The following is an 18,640-nucleotide window of genomic DNA, read 5'->3' as shown; positions in this document are numbered from 1 at the left end:
GACCGCAGCAGCTCGCGACTGCTTGTGGGTCATTTTCAAAGCTTTGATTTCATCCATTAAGTCCGTTATTTGTTTTGTCCGCTCCTTTTTAAGGTCGAGATCCCAGTTTGATCAGCACACCCCTAATATTGCTCTTATGGACTTCCCAAACCATCATAGGCAGGCTATCTGGGGTGACATTGGAGGTAAAAAAATTGTCGGAAGCTCATTTGAGACTTCTGTCGACACCCTTTGGTCTTGGATGAAGGAACCATTAAGATTCCAATTCCACTGTTTCTGGATGAACGATCGTAAGTCCAGGTCCAACAGGACTGGGGCATGGTCAGAGTATGTGATCGATCCAATTGAAGCCGAAAGCACCATGGACAATAGTGATTGTGGCAACAAAAACAGATCGATGAGAGTGTAGGAGTCATGAGGCGGAGAATAGAAAGTATAGTCTTTTCTATCCTCCAGACATCCACTAATTGGAATGCCTGAAAGTTATTCTGGAGTTACTTAAGGGCCGCATAGGAGAGATGTGAAGCACCGCTCGAAGCATCCAAAGCGGGATCCATGACATAGTTCAAGTCCACTCCCAAAATTACCGAGCCCTCCGCAAACTCTCTCAGCTTGGTCATAATCGGTTCAAGGAAACCAATCTGGTTAGAGTTGGGTAGGTAGAGGTTAACCAGCGTAACCACGTTGGATCCGATCGAGCCTTTAACAAAAACAAAAAGAGCTTGTCCTGTCCTGCCACGCCACCGGTCTGAGAACACCCAGGGAGTAGAGTTGCCAATCAAGATACTAACCCCCTTGGACTTGGAATCAGACGAACAACCATGGTACACAGTCGGGAGCCTGCAATCTCGAAATTTGGGGAACTCATCGGCACGGAGATGCGTCTCCTGCAGGAAACATATATGAGCATGAAGCCGTCGCCCAGATCAGTCAGCACAAGGGAGCGTTTCTCTGGAGTGTTGAGGCCTTTCACATAGATACAAATCGCACAGGATGTTTTCGCCCGGCTGGAAAAAAAAAAAGGGGAGGTGGGAAGGAGGTGAGAGAAGAGAGGTAGGGGACAGCAAGAACCACAGGAAGGGGGAGAAGAGCAGAAAAGAGGTAAAGAAAGCAACCCACACAAGAAAATGAACGAAAGAACAGTGTACACAAAAGGAATATTACAATAGTCTTGTTAATTCGCCAGAGGCGTGGAGATTAAACTCAAAACCCTCGAAGGGCAGGTCCGCCCAACCCCATAAAATAGGAGTGGAACAGAGCGGGTCAACGGGGTCACCCAAGGTGAGAAAGTGGAAGAACACAGCAAGGGTCGGGAGCCCCCGGCCCCATCCCAACATCATAAGAGCATAACAAACAGGTTGCGTAATACAATGAGCATTAAGTAATAATAGGTCACAAAGAGAGGAGCAGAGCTCCCAGCAGGAGAGAGGTCTCCTACCCCACACCAACCACCCCAAGGGGGGTGGAGGAGGGGGCAGTCAGGGCCCTCTATATGCATAGTCAGTCCAGAACATAAATATGAATTCACCAGCCAGCCATCTCTCAACAGGCCAGCAGGAGCACACACCACCCATATAGCATAACCACCGGAACATAAAAATCCAGAAGGGGGGGGGGCAGTTCCCAATCCCCCACTAGAGAAGGAATAAATGAACCCCCAAATCAGTAAACGGAACACAGGAACCGTAAGCACACTTCCATCGACCCCAGGAGTTACATAGTTACATAGTAGGTGAGGTTGAATAAAGACAATAGTCCATCCAGTTCAACCTGTGTAGGTGTGTGTGACTGTAATCATCTAACATAGCCTTTAATCTCCTGATCCTTGAGATGCAAGTCTGAGTCTTTTGAAAGTCACCATACTACCTGCAGAAACCACCTCTTGTGGTAGACAATTCCACAATCTTGTAGCCCTAACAGTAAAGAACCCCCCACGTTGCCTGAGGTTAAAACGCTTCTCCTCTAATTGCATTGTATGTCCTCGAGTCCTCATGCAATTCCTTAGAATGAACAGCTTTTTTTCTAAGCTGAGATCCCCATTAAGATATTTATAAATTGCTATCATGTCCCCTCTCAGATGTCTCTTCTCCAGGGAGAATAAATCAAGCGATTGCAGACGCTCCTCATAATCAAGGTCCTCCAATCCCCTAATTAGTTTAGTTGCCCTTCTCTGGACTTTCTCTAGCTCCAACACATCCCTCCTGAGGACTGGCGACCAGAACTGGACAGAATACTCCAGATGCGGTCGGACCAGAGTTTTATAAAGTGGAAGGATTATATAGTCTTATCTCTGGAATACATCCCTTTCTTTATGCATGCTAATATTCTGTTGGCTTTGGAAGCTGCCGCTTGACATTGCATGCTGTTGCCTAATCTATCATCAACCAAGACTCCCAGATCTTTCTCCATTTTTGATTCCCCCAAGGGTTCCCCTCCTAACGTGTATTGTGTTTTTATGTTTTTAGTCCCCAAGTGCAAAACCTTACACTTCTCCACGTTAAACCTCATTTGCCATGTCATTGCCCACTCCGTAATTTTGTCCAGGTCATTCTGTAGGATATCTGCTTCATGCTGTGCAGTTATTGCCCTGGCCAATTTTGTGTCATCTGCAAAAACTGATAACGAACTACTGATCCCGTCCTCAATGCTGTTTATGAATAAATTGAACAAGGTCGGTCCCAAGACTGAGCCTTGGGGGACCCCGCTTACCACCTCAGACCAGTCTGAGTATGCGCTGTTTATTACCACCCTTTGGACACGGCCTTTTAGCCAGTTCCGTATCCAAGAGCAAACCCTGCTGTCGATACCTGCAGACCTTATTTTATAAATTAAGCGCTTGTGGGGAACTGTATCAAACGCCTTAGCGAAATCCAAGTACACCACATCCACTGGTCTGCCCCTATCTAGCTCACAGCTCACCTCCTCGTAGAATGCTAAGAGATTGGTTTGACAAGAACGCCCATTTGTAAACCCGTGCTGGTTACTACTGATGATGTTGTCTTTAGCATATTCTACGATATAGTCTCTTATCATCCCCTCCAAAAGTTTACAAATTATTGATGTCAAGCTGACAGGCCTATAATTTCCCGGGATATGCCTCTGGCCCTTTTTGAATATCGGAATCACGTTAGCCTTCCTCCAATCCCCTGGTACATCTCCTGTCCTAATACTGTCAGCAAAGATCAGGAACAGTGGTCTAGATATAACCATACTGAGTTCCTTGAGCACTCTCGGATGTACGCCATCTGGGCCTGGTGATTTGTTTGTCTTAAGTTTATCCAGTCTTTCCCTGATTTCACCCTCTGTTAGCCATAGAGGAAAGTCCTGTGTATTACTACTAACCAAACAGTCGTGGTCAGTGTACCCCTCCTTTTCCTGCGTAAAGACTGACGAGAAAAAAGCATTCAGCACGGTTGCTTTTTCAGTGTCCTCTGTAACCATCCTCCCATCATTGTTAATTATGTGTGCAATATGCTCTGCCCTAGTTTTTTTGCTGTTGATATATTTAAAGAATTTCTTTGGGTTTTTTTTTACTATCCTCCGCTATTTGTCTCTCAAAGTTGATTTTAGCCATCTTGATTTCGTGTTTACACTTCTTATTTGCCTCCTTGTATTGCTGGAAGGCCAATACTGTGCCCTCTGATTTATATTTCTTGAAGGCCAATTTTTTTCCCCTAATAAGTTTTTTAACGCTACGGTTTAGCCAGCCAGGTTTGGCTTTGTCTCTTCTAAATTTATTCCCCATAGGAATGCACTGCAAGATGCCTTTGCTTAATATGTTCCTAAAGCATTCCCATTTTTCCTCTGTGGTCAGTGATCCCAGGGTTTGGTCCCAGTTTACCCTTTCCATCAATAAGTACAATTTTGGAAAGTTTGCCCGTCTGAAGTTTAGGGTTCTTATGTTCCCCACTTGCCTTTTTATATTGTTATTTATACTAAATGTGATCATCCTGTGATCGCTAGAGCCCAGGTTGTCCTGGACTCCTACCTCCGAGATTATGTCTGGGTCATTAGTGATCAATAGATCCAGGATTGCGTTTTCTCTGGTAGGGGAATCCACCAATTGTGACATGTAGTTGTCTTGTAAGGTTTCCGTGAATAGACGGGCCTTATGTGAGTGTGCAGTCCCCTCTTCCCAGTCAATGTCGGGATAATTGAAGTCCCCCAATACGATGACTGATCCCAGTTTTGCCACTTTACCCATTAGTGCTAAAAATTCCTGCTCTACCTCCTCCCCTTGGTTAGGTGGCCTATAGCAAACCCCCACAATTACTTTCCCCTTTTCTCCTTCCCTAAGGAGTTCTACCCACACGGATTCTAAATCCATGCTCATCCCATCCGTAATGTCACTCCTTTCTAGCACCTTTATATTGTTCTTGACATAGAGACATACCCCTCCCCCTCTTTTTCCTACCCTGTCCTTCCGGTACACCGAATACCCTTGGATATTGGCCAGCCAGTCATGTGAGGGGTCGAACCAAGTTTCTGTTATTCCCACAAGGTCTATGTCCTCCTCATGTACTAACATTTCCAATTCTTCCATTTTATTAGCTAGGCTCCTGGCATTAGCATATACCCCTCTTAGTTTTACGGAAGTTAAACGTGATTGGCGGTTATGTTTATTTCTGTTTGGTCTGCGGTTTTCCCGCACAGACCTGCCAATTGACGTTGTCGACCTACTGTCGCTGCTGACACTACAGCTGCCTTCAGTCCTCTGCTCCCTCCTGACTGATTCTACTTCTGAGCCCTCCCCCCCCCCCCCGTCTCCTAGTTTAAAAGCTCCTCCAACTTGGTGGCCATCTTTCTCCCCAAAAGAGCTGTACCGCCCCCATTAAGGTGCAGCCCATCCTTACTAAAGAGCCGGTAGCCGACTGAGAAGTCAGCCCAGTTCTCCAGGAACCCAAACCCCTCCTTCCTACACCAATTCCTCAGCCACTTGTTAACTTCCCTAATCTCCTTCTGCCTCTCCTGTGTGGCTCGAGGTACAGGCAGTATTTCAGAGAAAACCACCTTGGAGGTCCTTTTCCTCAATCTATTACCTAAGTCCCTGAAATCGTTCTTAAGGATCCTCCACCTACCTTTAACTTTGTCATTAGTGCCCACATGCACCATGACCGCTGGGTCATCCCCAGCCCCCCACATCAATCTGTCTGCCAGATCTGCGATGTCCCCAACTTAAGTTGGCTTAAAGGGGACACAGGACAGAGGGAAGAGAGAAAGAAAAAAGAGGGAGGGGAGGAGGAGAAGGGAACCACAGATGTAAAAATCAAACAACCGTAATAGGAGAAGCTATTAGCCCATACCCAAAACCACAGTCCCCATCACCCCCCTCCCCCCCCCAACTACGGAAAAATGGGAAACCCATCTGCAAGCGTGTAGTCTCTGCAACGTGAATCTATCCCCCTCAGAGCCCCTTCAGATGTGGTCGGTCTCAGAGTCCAAAACAATCTTCGGCCATCAAGGCAGGGCAAGGGTAGAGAAGGAAATCCCCCATCCCAGCCCAACAGCTAGGTACAGGTCCATGGAGGATGGTAGAGCTGGCACTAAACACCTCAGCATCATCCCTCATATCCAAGCTTCACAAGTATCCCAGTCGGGCTGACCAGCCAGGCTCATTCCCAGACTGTGAAGTACTCACGGTTAGGATACCACTGGAACTAGGGTTCAGGGGCGACCTCCATTGCCTGAGATCTGGGAGATGTGCTGCGCCTGGGCAGGCGCCGCTGTAGGCCCAGCCCGGGCCCAGGGACTGAAATCGCGAGTCAGGAGCCTGCCCAACCAGTCTGGCAACATGATCGGCTCCATCTCCAAAAATTGGAACAGGTCTGGCAGATCAGCATAGCGTCTTAGAGTGAAAGAGGATCCCCCTTTACGGATGGTCAGTTGCCGAGGAAAGCCCCACTGATATGAAACTTCAGGTCTTCGCAGCTGCAGCCCTTGAGATGTCCGGATATATGGAGACGGTCACTTCATCAAAATCGATCGGACCCTTAGCCCACGTTTCCCGGAGTATGCGTTCTTTTAGACCATAGCGATGTAGGCGGCATACAACATTGCGACAGCGCTCAGGATCTGTAGGTGTGGGCCCCAGCGCTCGGTGGATCCTATCAAATTCTATGTTCGCCGGGGGATCGGGCTCAAGCAGCTAATGGAGGATCACCCGTGCCGTGTCAGGGAGGTTTTCCACCCCTGTTGCTTCTGGAATTCCCCGAAACTGTAAGTTATTTCAGCGGCTCCGGTTCTCCAAGTCCTCCATGTGGAGCTGTGCCCCTGCCAGCTGGTCCTGGTGTATTGTCTGTCGCTGCTCCAGCTGGGACACCCGAAGCTGCAGGGCACCCACAGCCGATTCTCTCACGATCGTCCAGGTGAGAGACCTCCGAGCGGGGCTGTTGGTAGTCCCTCCGGTGTTGTTCCGCTAGCTGGGCCACCAACCCCTACAGATCTGCCTTGGTAAGTAGTTCGCGCAGCCTGGACCTGATGTCCGAGTCTTCAGACACAGGGTACCTGGTGGATCTCTAGGAGGAGGGCCACTGATCTTGCTGCATGGCGTCCGGGTGACCCGCCAGTGGCTCGGCCCCGGGGCGCTGCAAAGCCACCATGAGGGTAGGCCGTTGCAGGCCGTAAGGCCCTATCGCGGCATGTGGGCTCTGCTGTGGCAACCTCGGAGTCCAGCGGAGTTCGGGAAGAATTTACTGATCGTGACGGTGGAGGAAGGTGCTTTAGGGGTTCCTCTGGTCTTTTGTACACTCATGGCAGCCGTATAAGGTGCAAGAGAGCAAGTTAGGACAGTCTGGGAACGGGCACTCCTAGGTTGAATGTTTTTACTCCGCCATGTCCAAGCCACGCCCCCCCCCCCCCCCCTGAGAAATATTAACAAAAAATTGATGTATCGTAAAATTGGTGGAAGAATCTACCTTCACATATGATATATATTCTGAACAAAATTATAAACGCAAAACTTTTGTCTTTGCCCCCATTTTTCATGAGCTGAACTCAAAGATCAAAGACTTTTTCTATGTACACAAAAGGCCTACTTCTCTCAAATATTGTTCACAAATCTGTCTAAATCGGTGTTAGTGAGCACTTCTTTGCCGAGATAATCCATCAACCTCACAGGTGTGGCATATCAAGATGCTGATTAGACAGCATGATTATTGCACAGGTGTGCCTTAGGCTAGCCACAATAAAAGGGCTCTCTAAAATGTGCAGTTTTATCACACAGCACAATGCCACAAATGTCACAAGTTTTGAGGGAACATGCAATCGGCATGCTGACTGCAGGAATGTCCACCAGAGCTATTTGCCCGTGAATCGAATGTTCATTTCTCTTCCATAAGCAGTCTCCAAAGGCGTTTCAGAGAATTTGGCAGTACATCCGACCGGCCTCACAACCGCAGACCACGTGTAACCACACCAGCCCAGGACCTCCACATCCAGCATCTTCACCTCCAAGATCATCTGAGAGCAGCCACCCAGACAGCTGCTGCAACAATCGGTTTGCATAACCAAAGAATTTCTGCACAAACTGTCAGAAACCGTCTCTGGAAAGCTCATCTGCATGCTTGTCATCCTCATTGGAGTCTCAACCTGACTGCAGTTCGTCATCGTAACAGACTTGAGTGGGCAAATGCTTACATTCGATGGCGTCTGGCACTTTGGATAGGTGTTCTTTTCACAGATGAATCCCGGTTTTCTTAGATCGTTGAGTTCAGCTCATGAAAAATGGGGGCAAAAACAAGTGTTGCTCTTAATATTTTGTTCAGTATATGTTTGTGACTAATATGCTGTTTTCTCATTTTTAGTGATTATGTATGCGGTACTCACTAAAGTCTCCTGAGGAAGCCACAGGGTGGCTAAACATTTAGAGCGGGAGTCACTGCATTTGTATCATAAGCGTATGATTATTGCACTATGATTTTATGATTTTAAAATTTTTAATTCACGGTTTCAATAAAATTTTGTTACTTTTATACATCAATCTGTTTTCTTGGCACCTTTAAAATCCCTACTCTCTGCTTTTTCTATATTTTTATTATGAAGGGATGGGGTGCCTATGACTGTTTGACACCCGGCAACATAGCTATTTTATATATTAAATAAATTGTTCATCTAAAATATTTGGGGGAAGTGGGGTTTTCCATTTATAATTTTCTATGAATGATTTTCTCTTTGTTTTTACTTTTTTTGTAATTATCCAAATTCTGGACTTTTAAATCTCTATGACAACAGGAGTCAACTTTCTATTAAAGATTTTTCAGAAAATACACAGTGTACAAAGCACTCTGTAACATCATGGGTAAAAATACTATACACTTAGGTATCCGTATCGTAAAAGAGCGAAAGTGTAAACATGGAGCACAAAATGATGGTGAATTGAGGAAATTAACAATAGGTACCAATTCACAAGAGACAAGTCCACTCAAATTAAACAGTGGTATAACCGTAATCTTACAGCATTTGAATAACAGAGTGCCAGGAATCAAGTACTCCATGTAAAAAGGACAGAAAAAGTAGGGAAAAAGAGAAGAAAGGGGGAGGTTGGATGCTGCTCACTCCATCACAATCATGACGGATTCTCCTTAGGATGCCACAGTTCCAAAACTTTATTATGCTTCTCTAGCATATTGTTTAGTCTAGCAGTGAATCCTTCCATAAGTTCCACATCTTTAATCCTAGTATAAAAAGCAGTATAAGATGGGGGGTTTCCTTTTTTCTTTTTTTCCAGTGGAGAGCAATGAGACATCTTGCCGAGTTAGGCTAAAGACGAATAATTTACGGGGAAAAGATAAAGCGCAAATAAGTGCTGTAACAGTTGATTAACTGATTTTCAGAATGGTTCAATGCGTGGGCATTGCCGGAAAATGTAGAAAAGTAAACCTTGATCCCATTGGCATCTCCAACAACGATCGCTGCTAGTGGTATAAATAGTATGGAGGATGTCAGGACTCGTGTACCATAAGCATTTTATATTAATTTTCTTTATAAAGCGTGCAAATGGACCTCTTGTCTGCTTGAGACCAGACATCCTGCCATGCTTATAGAGATAGTTTCTCGCTTAATATCTTTTCCCACATGAGCAAGAATGAATGTTTCCCATTGGTCTGCATAGAATGAACATTGAATATATTATAGATATGTTAGATCAGTCAGTGATTTTCCCAATGGAAAACTTAATTTTACTTTCACAGAGGAAGAAGTAAACAAATCTTGCATCCTAACCCATTAGCCCTCTATTGCGTTCGTGTCACCAGAGCAAAATGATAGTCATTACAAGAAAGTATCGATGCCCTTTATTTCTATGTAAAATATTTCCAACTGTATCCAATCGCTGTTGGCATTGCCCCTTTTATGAAGCTACTATGTCCCATAATATGCCCATTTTGGAATAATGTCTAAAATGTATACAGTTCCACAGAATCCCCAGATAGCATTGTTATCCATGTTTATTGTATGTTTCGATCTCTAGAGTTATAAAGGAATTTAGCGTTTCTTCTTATTGGCTGCTAGGGCATTTATATCTAGGTATTGGAGATCCCAATTAGCTCCTTCTATTAAAGAATAGATGACTGAGCTGAATAGCCTTATAAGAATAGAAGAACTATTGGCACAATCACAGGACCCACATTCCCAATTTAGAAAAGTTTGGTTTCCCTGGATGCATTTTATGGAAAGCCTAAATTTCTCCACCTTTTTGACCTAGAAAAGTGTCTAGGTATGGTTTTGGACTTTTTTTTTTTTTTACATTAACGATTACCTGGCGATGAGTCTCGCTTAAAAAATCTTTTTCCTCTTTCCTCCCCTTTTTAGTCAAAGCGTCCCTTGAAATTATATTCATCCTCGAGGCACCACAGTTTAAAAGTACAGACATGCATGCATGCATACATACATGTACACGAAAAAACGTATACACACATTCTTTTTGCCAAATGCAGACTGTCCCTGCTCTCCCATTACTGGATAAATGGTTTGTTTGCACTGTAGGGGGAAGCAGAGAGATCAGGACTTAGGAAGACTCCTCTCCCTTCCACTGGTCTGCTCATTGCTGTTCCCCTGATTGAGCTCTTAGTGTGCAGATGTAGAATTCAGAGCTCTGCCAATCTATCTATACAGAGCTGAGAGCGACGGAGCTCCAAACTGTAGATCGGCATAGTGAGACTGATCTATACCCTTTGTAATCCAGGGTGCCTCTGCGCCCCTGACGACCTCAGGCACCGGCACCCAGATTGAGAACGACTGACCTAAACTAAGAATCCCACTTGTTTCTATGATTGAGAGCTCTGTTCTGTATTTTGTCTGTAGGTCAAGGCTGGAATCCGAACAGAGCCATAAAGAGAAGACACGGCACTCAACAGAGACAACCACCTCTGGAAATGCAGAAGGGAAGGAGGACGGCAAAACAACTGGAGAAGATAATACAGGTGAATGATGGCATATTTGACTAGGCATTCCCCTAGAGCTGAAATTTGTTTGCTTTTTCCACTCACTTGTATTGCAATTGTCATGAGCAAAAAAATTGTATTTTTTTTTGTTTTGCATGAAGTAGAGATGGGTAAGAACTAGGGATTGACCGATTATTGGCAAGGCTGATATATCGAGGGCCGATATTGACTTTTGCTGATATATCTGTATCAGCCCCGGAACTGGCCGATATTCCAAATATTGCTCATGTAAGGGTAAAATGATGTCACATAGCATAATTCCATTTTCAAATGTTATTGAATATGCCACTCATGTGTAAAAATTAAAGCTATAAGCAATGAAGTGATGTCATGACATCATTTCTCTGTCGCTCATTGACAGACGCAGTCCTCTTGATTAATATCAAATTGGGTTATACTGCCCTCTACAGGAGTAGGACACTAGGCAGAAGAAAACGTTCTGGCCACACCTTAGGGGCAGTCCCAGAGGGTATATCCTCTCTCCCTCTGCTACAGGATGTCAGTTTTTTTCTGTCTAGTCAGGAGTAAGGACCTAAGTTCCTTGCTGGGATCTTTGGTCCTGGCAAGATTTTTTAGAAAAATTTTTTCTTTTTAGGCAGCTTTTTTCTCCAGTTCCTGTGAGATCTTCAAGCAATTATGCCGGATCTGGGCGACGGGCTGGATTTTGAGGTCCAGTGGTCACCCCAGCCGGCCTACAAGTGCGTGCAGATTCCAGCTCCGCGCTGGATCGGCCGCGACACATTTAAATAATTATGCTGGAGCTGGGCGACGGGCTGGATGTTAAGATCCAGTGGTCACCCCAGTCAGCCTACGAGTGCGTGCAGGCCCTAGCTCCGCGCTGGGTTGGCTGCGACATAGTCCCACTGGACGGGGACTGACCCTGCGAGTTAAACGTCTCGCCGGGACGCCGATGACCAGTTGGAAACTGAGTCGCGGTCCGTATTGGTCGACAGCCCCCCCACCTCTGTAGAGAGGGGTTCTGTTAGGAGGGGGTGCCCGCCGGTTCCGGTATGGTGAGTAGTATGTTCCCCCTCTCCCCTGTCGGGTTTTGGGAATAGACACGGGCCCCCCTGTGGATGGTCCGACCCTCTTGATCTTGGGTCCCCCCTCTATACTATAACAAGTGCCACAGATCCCCCTCTTGAGTGTGATTTGGTGAATAAGAACCAGGAGGCTTGGTTTGGGAGCTGACTATCTGATAGTCACTGTAAAGAGTGGGCACTGTAAAGGGACCATGACTGAGGTCAGGGGCTGGCATTACTATTTAGAAAAGCCATATAAGAGGGTGATATGATCCGACCTTATGCATAAGGTTGCAGTTACCTGGACTACCGCCATCCGCCGCCGCCATCCTCCCGCAACCTCCCGCAGGCCGCACAGACCACTGCCTTCCTTCCGCAGGCCGCACGTGTTAGCAGGCCGCCACCATCTTTCCACAGGCGCAGGCCGCCGCCATCCTCCCGCAGGTCGCGCAGGGCCGCCATTTTGGCATAGCCTCCTGTCTCCTGCATGGGGCGGCCATTTTGGAAACGCCCAGCTACCTCGAGGAGTAGCAGGGGCAGCGCCGGAAGGCGTGTAAAGGGGCGGAGCCGCCTCCTTTACCCGGGAAAACGATCCACAAGACTTCCTGTCTGTAAAGGACAGCGCTGAGGCAGTTTGGTAGAAGCTTCTGTGCATCAGGTGGTGAGCCCTTGGGCTCTCTCTCTCTCTCTCTCTGTGGGGGTCCGAAGCAGGTAACACTGAGGGGCGCTGTTGCGCTGGAGGATTACAAAAAAAAAAAAAAAGTTTTTTCTTTTGCAATTTTTGTTTGTTGGCAAGTGTCTTGGATTAATCATGGACCCTGCCAGACATGTATCCCCACCTGATCCCCTCGAGGTGGCTGCAGGACCCTCCAGTGCCCCACTTATGGTTGATGCATTGTCAGCGGTTTTGGAGTCTTTTGTATCCCAGGTGGAGGTGGCCTGTCAGGGACGGGGGGCAAGAAAGCGACCCCCACCTACCCCTATTTCATCTGACACTTCAGATACTGATTCTGAGCTTGTCACTGCAGCTGCAGGTCCCTCTTCTGGGGTTGCTGTCTCGGGTACGGTCTCCTCAGATAGTGAGGAGGACGTTTCTGCCTCCGCCATAGCACAAGAAGTAGCGTTGGTGGATGCACTAGTTGTGTCTGTCCGGGAAACCTTAAGTATTGAGGTTACACCGGCAGAGGTAGCTGATACTGAGATTCTAGCAATACTAGCAAGCCTACCAAAATGGCGAAGGTTTTTCCCTTGCCCAAATGTTTTGATCTAATTAAAGAAGAATGGGGTCGTCCGAAACGAACCCCTGCTATTTCCAAACGCATTACTAGGCGTTATCCGTTTGAGGAATCCCTCCTTAAAAAATGGACGGTACCACCATTGGTGGACTCATCGATTTCCAGACTAAATAAAGCCACTGTTATCCCGTTGGAGGACGCTCCGTCCTTTAGGGATCTGGTGGATCGTAAGGTGGAAGCGGAATCCCGCTCCATTTTTTCCCTGATAGGGTCAGCCTTTAGGCCAGTGATTGCCATTGGTTTAGTTTCACAAACTTTGACAGAATGGACCAAATTGTTACGCCGTGACCTAAAGGGGAGAAGTATCCCCCCGGCAGTATCAGATTTTCTGGAGCAGATAATACAAGGGCTACAGTTCATCTGTGACGCCGCCCTGGACGCCACTCCATTGTTGGGGCGTGCATCGGTTTCAGCAGTGGTCCTCAGACGCGTGTTGTGGTTAAAGTGCTGGTCGACGGATCAAGGTTCCAAAAAAGCTTTGGCTAATCTCCCCTTTCAAGGGAATCGCCTGTTTGGGGCCACCTTGGATGAGATTATAAAGGATCTCACTGGGGGCAAGAGCACTTTTTTGCCACAGACTGCTAAGGGTAAAGGACCTCGTAACAGACGAGGACCTTCCTTTTCCGCTCATAAAAAATGTTTTTTCGTTCCGCTGGGGCGGGCGATAAGGCGAAGCCCTCCAAAGCCCCTGCAGGGGGTTTCAAAGGGCGCTGGTCGGGTAAACAAAAGTCCGGCTCAGCCAAACCTGAAGATAAGACCAATACAGCCTGAAGGTGCGCCCCCACCTATCTCTGGGGTGGGGGAACGTCTTCACCGGTTTCCGGATCCATGGCTTTCCAGAATCCCGGACAAATGGGTTCGCGAGGTCATACGGTCGGGATACAAGATCGAGTTTTGATCACTTCCACCGGTGCGATTCTTCCCTTCCAATATTCGACTATCCCCGGATCGCTTAAAAGCTTTGCGGGGGGCAGTAATGGACTTGATGCAACAAGGAATGGTAGTTCCCGTTCCTTGGACAGAACGTTTTCAGGGGTTCTATTCGAACCTGTTCACAATACCCAGGAAAGAGGGCAAGGTGCGTCCAATTCTGGACTTGAGAGCACTCAAGTGTTTTCTCCGGGTACAAAAATTCAAGATAGAGTCCATCCAAATAGTGGTGGCCTCTCTGCACCAGGGGGATTTCCTGGCGTCCATAGACATCAAGGATGCCTATCTTCATATCCCCATCTTCGCAGGACATCAGCGTTTTCTTCACTTTTCCCAAAGATCATCCCTGGTTCCCACCAGGAGACTGAACTATCTGGGCCTAACTTTGGATACATCCTTGGCAAGAGTGTTTCTTCTTGCGGAGAAACTCCAGGAGATTCAGTCAACGATTCGGATGTTGCTGTCCGTCAACTGGCCTTCCCTTCGGACTTGCATGAGGGTCCTGGGACTGATGGTGGCCTCCTTCGAGGCAGTACCGTTTGCCCAGTCTCATACCCGAATTCTCCAAAGGGAGATTCTTCTCAAATGGAATCGGAATCCAGATTCCCTGGACAATCGGATCCGGTTGGGCGAGCAGACCAGGGAGTCTCTGGTCTGGTGGCTTCGGTCTCCGATGCTCAGCCAGGGGAAGTAATTTCTTCCGATAGAATCCAGGTTACCGATAAATGTATTGGAACTGAGAGCGATCAGACTTTGACTGATTTACTGGACCATGCAGCTCCAGGGCAGCCCGGTTCGGATCCACTCGGACAATGCCACGGCCGTGGCTTATGTCAATCACCAAGGGGGCACCAAGAGTGTCCTGGCGACCATCGAAGTGGCCAGCAATCCTCGTTGGGCAGATTGGTTTGTTCCGGCTCTCTCCGCGGTACTCATTCCGGGGGTGGAAAATTGGCAGGCAGATTATCTCAGCCGTCAGATTCTGGATTAAGGGGAATGGTCTCTTCATCCAGAGGTATTTCACCAGCTGTGCCTTCATTGGGGCACCCCGGATGTGGATCTGTTGGCATCTCGGCTCAACAGAAAGGTGCGGAGGTTTGTAGCCCGCTCCCGAGATCCTCTAGCGGACGCAGCAGACGCGCTGGTCGCCCCGTGGGGACAGTATCAGCTACTGTATGCCTTCCCTCTTCTCAAGTTGCTGTCAAAACTTCTTCGCAGGATAGAGGTGGAGGGAATCCCAGTTATCCTGGTAGCTCCGGACTGGCCTCGGGCGACCCTGGTACGCCGACTTGGTCGGGCTGGTCGCGGACGCTCCTTGGAAACTTCCTCTCAGGGAGGATCTGCTGTCTCAGGGACCAATCTTTCATCCTGCTTTACAACCGCTGGCTTTAACGGCCTGGCTATTGAGACCCAGGTGCTGAAGGACAAGGGATTGTCAACTTCAGTTATTCCTACTCTAATTAAAGCAAGGAAAGCGACTTCCAGAAAAACCTATCATCGCACATGGAAGTCTTATATTGCGTGGTGTGAATCCCTTGGATTTCCTCCACGTGCCTTCGGTGACCCGAATCTTGGCTTTTCTGCAACAGGGGGTTGAGCAGAAGCTGGCCTTGAGTACTATCAAGGGTCAGGTTTCAGCGTTAGCAATCTTCTTTCAGAAGCCTTTGGCTACTCATTCCTTGGTGCGGAATTTCATCCAGGGGGTGCGGCACCTGGCTCCGCCAGTGCGCGCGCCTTTACCGCCCTGGGATCTTAATTTGGTGTTGTCGGTTCTTCAGAAACCTCCCTTTGAAGATATTAGGGAGATTCCCTTGCTTACGTTATCCCAGAAGGTGGCCTTCTTGGTGGCCATCACTTCTGCACGCAGGGTGTCAGAACTGGCCGCATTATCTTGTCGTTCCCCATATCTGGTGGTTCATAGGGATAAGGTGGTTCTTCATCCGAATCCATCCATCCTTCCTTCCTAAAGTGGTTTCAGAGTTTCATCTGAATGAGGACATTGTATTGCCTTCCCTGTGTCCTAAGCCCAGTCATCCTCGGGAGTTTGCGTTACATTCCTTGGATGTGGTTTGGGCAATCAGGGTATACTTGAAAACTACGGACTCGATTCGTAAGACGGATTCACTTTTTGTGATCACGGATAGCCCCAAAAAGGGGTTGCCTGCATCTGCCGCGACTATCTCCAGATGGATCAGACAGACGGTGGTACAGGCTTATTCTATTAAGGGTCGGAATCCTCCGTTCCCTGTTAAGGCGCACTCCACTCGGGCGCTTAGTGCTTCCTGGGCCTTCCGCCATCAGGCGTCAGTGGTCCAGGTTTGCAAGGCGGCTACCTGGTCGTCGGTTCATACCTTTACAAAATTTTATAAAGTTGATGTGATGGCATCGTTGGATGCCTCTTTTGGCAGCAAGGTTCTGCAGGCCTCAATTTGAGGAGACCGTTGGTCTACCTTGAGGGTTTTTTTCTGTTGGGTTTTCAGTTGAGTCTCATCCTTTTGTCTGATGAGCCTTTAAAACTTCTAGTTGGCACAGGTTGGGCCTTCTAGATTGGATTTTGATTTCTGTTATCCCACCCCTCATTTGTGGCACTGCTTTGGGACGTCCCAATTTGATATTAATCAAGAGGACTGCGTCTGTCAATGAGCGACAGAGAAAAATGGATTTTTGTAAGATCTTACCGTAAAATCCTTTTCTCTTAAGCTCATTGACAGACGCAGTACCCACCCCTCTATTTTTGAGTTGGGTTGGGTTAAATTCTCTGACTGCTTTGTGACATAACTGACATCCTGTAGCAGAGGGAGAGAGGATATACCCTCTGGGACTGCCCCTAAGGTGTGGCCAGAACGTTTTCTTCTGCCTAGTGTCCTACTCCTGTAGAGGGCAGTATAACCCAATTTGATATTAATCAAGAGGACTGCGTCTGTCAATGAGCTTAAGAGAAAAGGATTTTACGGTAAGATCTTACAAAAATCCATTTTTCCGGGTACTGGCGCCAGATTTAAAAAAAATGACCGCATTCAAAACATCCAGACTTGGCGTTTTGGATGCTTTTAAGTGCAGAGGAGGGGTTTGGGGTCTTTTAGACCTCCAGATCCCTCCACAAGAGTACCTATCAAGTAAAAAAAAAAATAATATTTTTTTTTAAATGTATGAAAATATCGGCCGATACCGATATGCAATAACCAAAATATCGGCCGATCACTAGTCAGAACCTCTGTTGGGTTTTGTTGGTGCCATTCTATGCCACCAACCCAGGAATCAGTACTTTGTTCAGATCTTTGCACAGAAAAATGCTTTTAGAGCAATAAGGATCCCATGGAGGACACCAATAGCTTATACATTTTACATTTGAATGCACAGCAACACCAGTGCCGAGGTGTAGGTTGTCCTGTTCTCAGTCATGTGAGTGGACAGGGAAAAGTAAAAAAATAGGGATAGCTGCTTTTGCAAGCACTGTAGTTGTAATCCCAATCTTAAATTCAGTACCCAGTGAAGGTTCTTTACTTTGTGACCCAGAACAAGCATACATTGAATCCCTACAAGTCTGAATTTTCATCCATCCATACTCTTTTATGGTTAATGGGTTGATAAGTATAAAAAGTCAGGATCAGGATGACACTAGTATCTGCTGTGTTTGCTCAGATATGTTTATATCATAGGTTCAAGAATAAATATGCTTTCTCAAATGGATGATCCATAGAGAGGAATAAGACCCCTTAGTTCAGAGCAAACCTGTCAGCTGTTTTAAGAAAGCCTCTGTCTAAGTGCCTGTTAGTTGATCAAAAAAAAAAAAAAGTTCCTTTTCTTTGCACCCCTGACCCTGAAATCACTTTTTGTACTCCACTCCCCCAGTCTTTGGGGTTAAACTCCTCCCTGGACCTAAGCTGTGCCCACTGAGCATACCTTGTCCAGCGAGAGGTCCTCCGTGTCCAGTAAGAGCTCTCTCCTCATATAGGGAAGCTGTTATTGAGTGAGTCTTCTCTTCAAGGGGTGTGACTTGGCTCCAATCACTAAACCCAACTTTGGGATTTGGCCTTAAAAATTATAATTTTTTTTTTTTTAGATTTGTATCTGTATGACAGTATTAAACTTAGAATTGAGATAGATTTATATATATATCAATGCATACAGTCAGACTCCTATCTTTAACTGAAATATGATGTACAAGTATAAGAGTGTGTGTTTGTTTTTAGGGCATGCCCATAAATTTACAATATGAGAAGGGGCAGTAGTTTAAAACCATTGTGGAGGACTATAGGCAAAACGTTTTTTTTTCTTTTCTTTTGGAAAGAGTAGAGGAGGGATGGGTCATAACCCCTGTCAGTTTTTTTTTTTTTGCCATTGGTGTGCCATTGGGGAGAATTTACTTAATTTCCTGTCCCATAGCCGAAACAGGAAGTAAGAGCAAATCCCTGCAATTTAAGGGAATCCCTTGGGACCCCCCCAGGTTACCAGAACTAGTGTCCCACTTGGAAGATTTCCCCCCTTACGTTTCTAGGGAAAACCCAAAATTTGGGATGGATTTTCTTTTACTTTCGATGATAACGGTAAACGGGACAAATAGAGAGAGTGAATCTCCCTAATGGGGGCATAGATAGTTTAGAACACCTGTTCTTATTGCTATCTCTACCAAAACGAAGAAGGTTTTTCTACCGATTATACTTGAAAGCAGAAAATAGAGCATGTGTTTGTAATGTGCGGAAATGCCTCCCACCATTTACAACTATATTTTAAAATTTCGATTTTCATAACAAAACACATTTGACCCAGCTCACACAGCAAAAGTATTAAATAATGATAACATACACAGCACAGAGCACACACGGAAGCCGCAATTCAAAGCTCACATACAAAATTGTAATGTACATAGTCATACCCAGTAATTGGAATTCACAGCGTAGAGCTTACACATACTACATACAGGTTCAGTGTTGGGATCCTTCCTTTATAATAT

The 18,640-nt window shown here is 46.5% G+C and overlaps 1 protein-coding gene across 1 annotated transcript in view; it reads left to right on the top strand.

Moving 5' to 3' along the window:
• Positions 1–18,640, top strand: part of STX18 (syntaxin 18) — a 310,842-nt gene that overhangs the window by 215,436 nt on the left and 76,766 nt on the right. The window contains exon 6 of the mRNA XM_082243526.1: positions 10,300–10,418. Coding sequence (XP_082099652.1) covers positions 10,300–10,418 — 119 coding nt within the window. The remainder of the gene's footprint in view (positions 1–10,299; positions 10,419–18,640) is intronic.

This window comes from Pelophylax lessonae (assembly GCF_965119305.1).
Source record: "Pelophylax lessonae genome assembly, chromosome: 1".
Lineage (NCBI taxonomy): Eukaryota > Metazoa > Chordata > Amphibia > Anura > Ranidae > Pelophylax > Pelophylax lessonae.
The sequence above is the reverse complement of the archived record's forward strand: the minus strand, read 5'-3'. Positions and strand labels throughout refer to the sequence as shown.